The 5,000-nt window shown below is 44.6% G+C and overlaps 1 protein-coding gene across 1 annotated transcript in view; it reads right to left on the bottom strand.

Moving 5' to 3' along the window:
• bmp6 (bone morphogenetic protein 6) overlaps positions 1 to 2,900 on the bottom strand; it is a 72,080-nt gene extending 69,180 nt beyond the window's left edge. The window contains exon 1 of the mRNA XM_034706289.1: positions 2,017 to 2,900. Coding sequence (XP_034562180.1) covers positions 2,017 to 2,425 — 409 coding nt within the window. The 5' untranslated portion in view covers positions 2,426 to 2,900. The remainder of the gene's footprint in view (positions 1 to 2,016) is intronic.
• Positions 2,901 to 5,000: the final 2,100 nt, after the last annotated feature.

The following is a 5,000-nucleotide window of genomic DNA, read 5'->3' as shown; positions in this document are numbered from 1 at the left end:
TATCTGTGCTCCTGCTGCAGCTGGCTGTGAAAGACATTAGTTAAACCCTGCGTTCAAATCACTCTGATTGTTTCCTTCACTAATGTCTGAGAATCTTACATCTGTATGCAGGAAGGAATAATGTAAGAATCTGAGGCCTGTTTTAAACCATCAGTATAAACAGAGCCACTGCTTTCTTCTGTGGTGCTTCTTCACTAACACATTACACAGGAAGGTGCCTTTCAATTATTACATCTGCTTCAGGCTCCGTCTGTTCATGCTGCACCGTATTTCTCAAACGGTTTCAGACAGACTGTTTGTCTTCTCTGTCTTTCTTCCTTTCATTTATCTTGGTCTCAGCTTGTAGTTTCACTTTGGCCACACATGATATCCAGATTTTTAGGCAGGATTTGAAACAAAAAGACCACCCAGAAGAGTTTTTCAGACCTCTTGCTACTACAAATATCTAAGTTGCTTTACACAAACCACTCCAATCGAGCAGGAGACACATTAAAATCGAATCAGATGGCGATGACACACGGTAGTCGTGTAAGGTCTTATTTGCAAAGCAGATGGAAAGCCTTGGCCTGTCCAACATTAATTACAATCACATCCAAAGAGGAAGCCGTCCCTCCTCCAGGGCGGTTAGTACTCTGTGTACGGCTGGAGGAGATGGCAACCTAATCCCCGGCCACCGCAGAAATCTGAGGGAATCGTCAAAAGATGCACAGGACACCATTAATCAAAGTAGAGAGCCAGATGTGCAACAACAGAGTGTACCCCTACTGACACAGTGCAGGAACACCGAAAACCACAGACACACAAACACCACGCCACCACCATCACACTCCTACACAGGAGCCAACTCAGGGGCCTCAGTATCTGAGACCAAAGAGCGGCCTCCTTCTATCTGAAGATCTGGTTTTCATCACTTTATGTTGCAACACCGATCCTCAGAGGACCAATAGAGAAACATTTTTATACTGCAGTCTGAGTTTTCTCCTCTTCATATGTGGTACTGAGTAACTATTACATTGTTTATATGAAAGTGAAGTATAGAAGAATTCAGAGTTTTATATTAAAAAAGGTTTAAGTAGAAACAGTGGAACCACAGTGCCCCTGTGATCATGGCCGGATTGTCCCAAGGATTTCCCAGAAGAGAAAGAAGATCAATTTGGATTTAAGCCTCCTTGTCAACCAGCGTTTGACTCTGGCAGCACCTCTGTTTATCTTCAGGCGCTCTGTTTGGAGTCTCACAGTAAACACTGGGGCTGCTAATGGAGGGAAGGTCTTTGTGCTTTTAAGTCTGAAACTCGTTATGATTAAAGTCTCCATCTTTATCGTCACTGCAGCTAATTAGAGACTAATCTTCTTTGGTAACACAAACAATGCGACACAATTTACGCACAGAAACCGCGACTCGCTGCGCTAGAGGTCAATGGCAGGAATAGCCCTTTATATACAAATACCAGCGGTGGTGGTTGATGGCTTGCATGGGATACTAGGTCTGTTTTTTTCCGCGAGGACATAAATCATGGAGTAGAATGCACGACAAGACGGACCACAGAATCTGCGTCCTATAAATGAGCCGAGTCGAGCCAATCTACGCAGAGAGGATGTATCAATAAATTACTGCGAAACAATAAAAACCTCAGCACTTTTTATTGTTTAGAAAAGAAGAGGAGCAATCAGGCTGTTTGACTTTCACACAATGATCCATTACAAAACACGCGTAATGGTGAGTCTGGTGTTCTAGTGTCGTTTACTCTCTGACCGTGCGGTCAAATTAAAACATGATCAACAGGTGACCAAAAGAACAGTTACTATAAGATTAACAGAGACTTCATTCATGATATTTTAACTTATTCATTTTCATGTTATTTTTCTTCCACTTCAACCTCGCACGTGCCAAACACCTGTTCATCCTCATTTCAACCTGGCATTGATTTAATGCTCAAACAACCTGACCATGACAAAACACCTCACAGGATGGGACTGCTCCTGAAAACAATCAATAAACCGAAATGAGTAACTCACCCAGGTTGACAAAGCTCATCACCATGTCTGCGTCGTTTAAAAAGGCCGTTTCTTGAAACGTGGCTAAAGGAGGACTCTGGGTCGTGCGCATGGACTGGTATCTGTCCAGCATGCCTTCCACTTGGCTCTTCTCCTCCGTAGAAATGGTGTTGTACAGGTCCAACATAAAAAGTGGAGCGGAATTGTACTTTCCATGTGACAGATGCGGTCTCGGTCTGTGTGGCAGCCCGAGGATGGACAGGATCTCCTTCTGCATCTCCCTCTTCTCGTGCGTCCGCAGCCGCCGGTGGATGAAACCCGGGTGCACGTCGTTGTTTCCATCCAGTGAATAATTACTCCCCGCGACTTGGAACATGCAGTAATAAGCGCTCCACCACAATCCGACCAAGGCAAGCCAGCAGCTGGTCATGGTGTTGTCCCGCTGTGCTCCCCGAAGTCTCGGAGCTTCAGTCGACTATCCAATCGTAAAATGTGCGTAATGGTAACCAAAGTCCGCCGCTGTTATCTGTGGAAGCTGCGGATCAGAAGCGAGAGAGGACACGTAAATCAAGCCATCTGAAATACTTTAAAAAGGGAAATACGAAAGAAACTTTCGGCTCTGCTTTCATTTCTGATCCCCGTAGCGCGCTCTGCTGCCTCCGGATAAAGTGCACCATGAGAAACTTTATTCTGGGCGCTCCGGTGAGTCGGTCAGAAGACACCGTTTGTTCCGACGTTCACCAAAGAAAGAATTATAAGTCCTCTGAAAGGAGCCATTCCCCTGCGGCCGCTGTGTCTGCCAAGAGAAGATGTCCAGACGTTGCGCACTGTCAGAAGCCGCCCTTTAGTCGCTGAAGTGGGCTCAGTGACGGTGACCTACTCCTACTGGCAGTGTGTGAGTCTAACAGCAAGCTGCAGGTTGCAGTCCATAATATGCATGCGCGCGCGTGTACGTGTACGTGTGTGTGTCTGTGTATGTATTTGTGCTCTGAAACCGCCCACTCTGTGCACACTGAGCCAGAGGTGGAGCTCTCCGGGCTACAAGAACAACTGCAACAACACACGTTCACATTTTCTTCTCTTCAAAAATCAAAGTCTGTCTGCAATCGAAATTAAATCGAAATTAAAACGCGGAGTTATCAGCTGTTCAGGTTCCTTTATAATCTGTATGAATTTAAATGTTCGTTTACCCTTTTTACGTTGTCATAAATACAGAGAAATAAAGTGTGACCAGCTGCAACCAAAGGCTTTAACATGTTAGGTAAAATTAGGTTGGCACTTTCCCCTCGTACATGTTGCATTTAATATAAGTAAATGAAAACGTCCACACTTTACTTTTAATACAGCATGGGCTCAGTCTGCACACAACCACCCGAAATAAAGGTGCGTGTTTCCTCCACTGGAGCAGAATGAATGTTGACCAGCTGAGGCACGACCCCTGACGATGGAGTGGAAAACAGCAAGCACTGACGCACCAACAGGGAAGCTTTCTCATCCTCTGAAGACCATGCACATAAACAGTTAGAAGCACATCATTCCTCAGGTCACCTTTGTTTCAAATTAAAATATTGCACCACTTATTAAAATACCAGCTGTAAAATGAATGCTGCTCTGAAACGCTTCACAGAGCACAGCTGAACATCTCACTGAACAGATAAGGACTTCTTAAAAATCCTCATTCCCCCCTTCCCTCCCTTCACCCATACCTGTGTTATGTCTCCAAGGTCCCTCCAGACTGTGATGGTCCTGGTGATAAGACCCAAAGGTGTCCATATCTCTCTGTCTCTGCTACTGCTGCTACTGCAGAGCCTATCTTATCTGCACGTGAGGAGTGAGAAGCAGCATCAAAGCTGTGCATACCAACACTACAACACCAACACTGTTACTGATGTTGAGCTCTTAGGACGCAGTATAACAACTCAGAACCATACAGATCAAATAAAACATAATTTCTCTAAAGACTGGACCAAAACGCTGCAGCTCGAGTACTGACTAGAACCAGGAAGAGAGAACACATCTCTCCAGTGTTAGCTTCTCTACACTGACTCCCCATAAAATCTAGACTAGAATTTAAATCCCTCTTGGGACCTACAAAGCTCTTAATGATCAGACACCTTCATATCTTAAAGAGCTCATAGTGCCCTATTACCCCTCTAGAACACTACACTCCCAAAATGCAGGCCTGCTGGTCATACCTAAAGTCTCTAAAAGTAGTATGGGAGGTAGAACTTTTAGTTATCAGGACCCTCTCCTTTGGAATCATCTACAAGTCAGGGTCCTGGAGGCAGACACCCTCTCTACTTTTAAGAGTAGGCTTCAAACTTTCTTTTTTGATAAAGCTTATAGTTAGAGCTGGATCAGGCTTGGACCAGCTCTTAGTTATGCTGCTATAGGCTTAGACTGCCGGGGGAAACTGACACACTGGGATTCTGTCTCACCCCCTTTCCCCCAACCCTTACTTTAACTCTTCCTGTCCCATTAAAGTTACTAATCATAGACCTTTCTGGAGTCCCTGAGCTCCCTTGTCGCGTAGGTTCCTCTGGATCTCTGCCGTAGACGTCCTCCTGCTGTGGACGTGCCAGACTCCAGCTGCTACAACTACACTGTTAAAACCAAAGAGCTGTGAAAAATCTAAATTTCAAGGTAACTGTCTGCACTTGATTTTTGAGTTTTGAGGCTAACTAGAAATCTTACATTTGAGCTAAATGATGAGTTTTTGTTGAGATAACTTCATGCAGTGTAACTTAAAGTTTGGAGTTCTACACACTAAGAAGTGAAAGATGTGCCAACTTATTATTGTTTGTTCAGAAAATGTTCCTTTGTTACTGCATGTTACTGCACCGTTTTCACACCTGCAAGGCAGCTAGCTAAAGTTCAAGGCGGCTAACGATTGGTAATGAAACTGTGTATGGAGACTACACCTGCCTGCTGGACTGACAGAGAACCGGTGCTCCAAAGAATGTCATTAATTAGCTTTTTCAGTTTTCTTGAACTCAAAATCCTCA

The sequence above is a fragment of the Notolabrus celidotus genome, chromosome 17, assembly GCF_009762535.1.
Source record: "Notolabrus celidotus isolate fNotCel1 chromosome 17, fNotCel1.pri, whole genome shotgun sequence".
In the NCBI taxonomy this organism is placed as follows: Eukaryota; Metazoa; Chordata; class Actinopteri; order Labriformes; family Labridae; genus Notolabrus; species Notolabrus celidotus.
The sequence above is the reverse complement of the archived record's forward strand: the minus strand, read 5'-3'. Positions and strand labels throughout refer to the sequence as shown.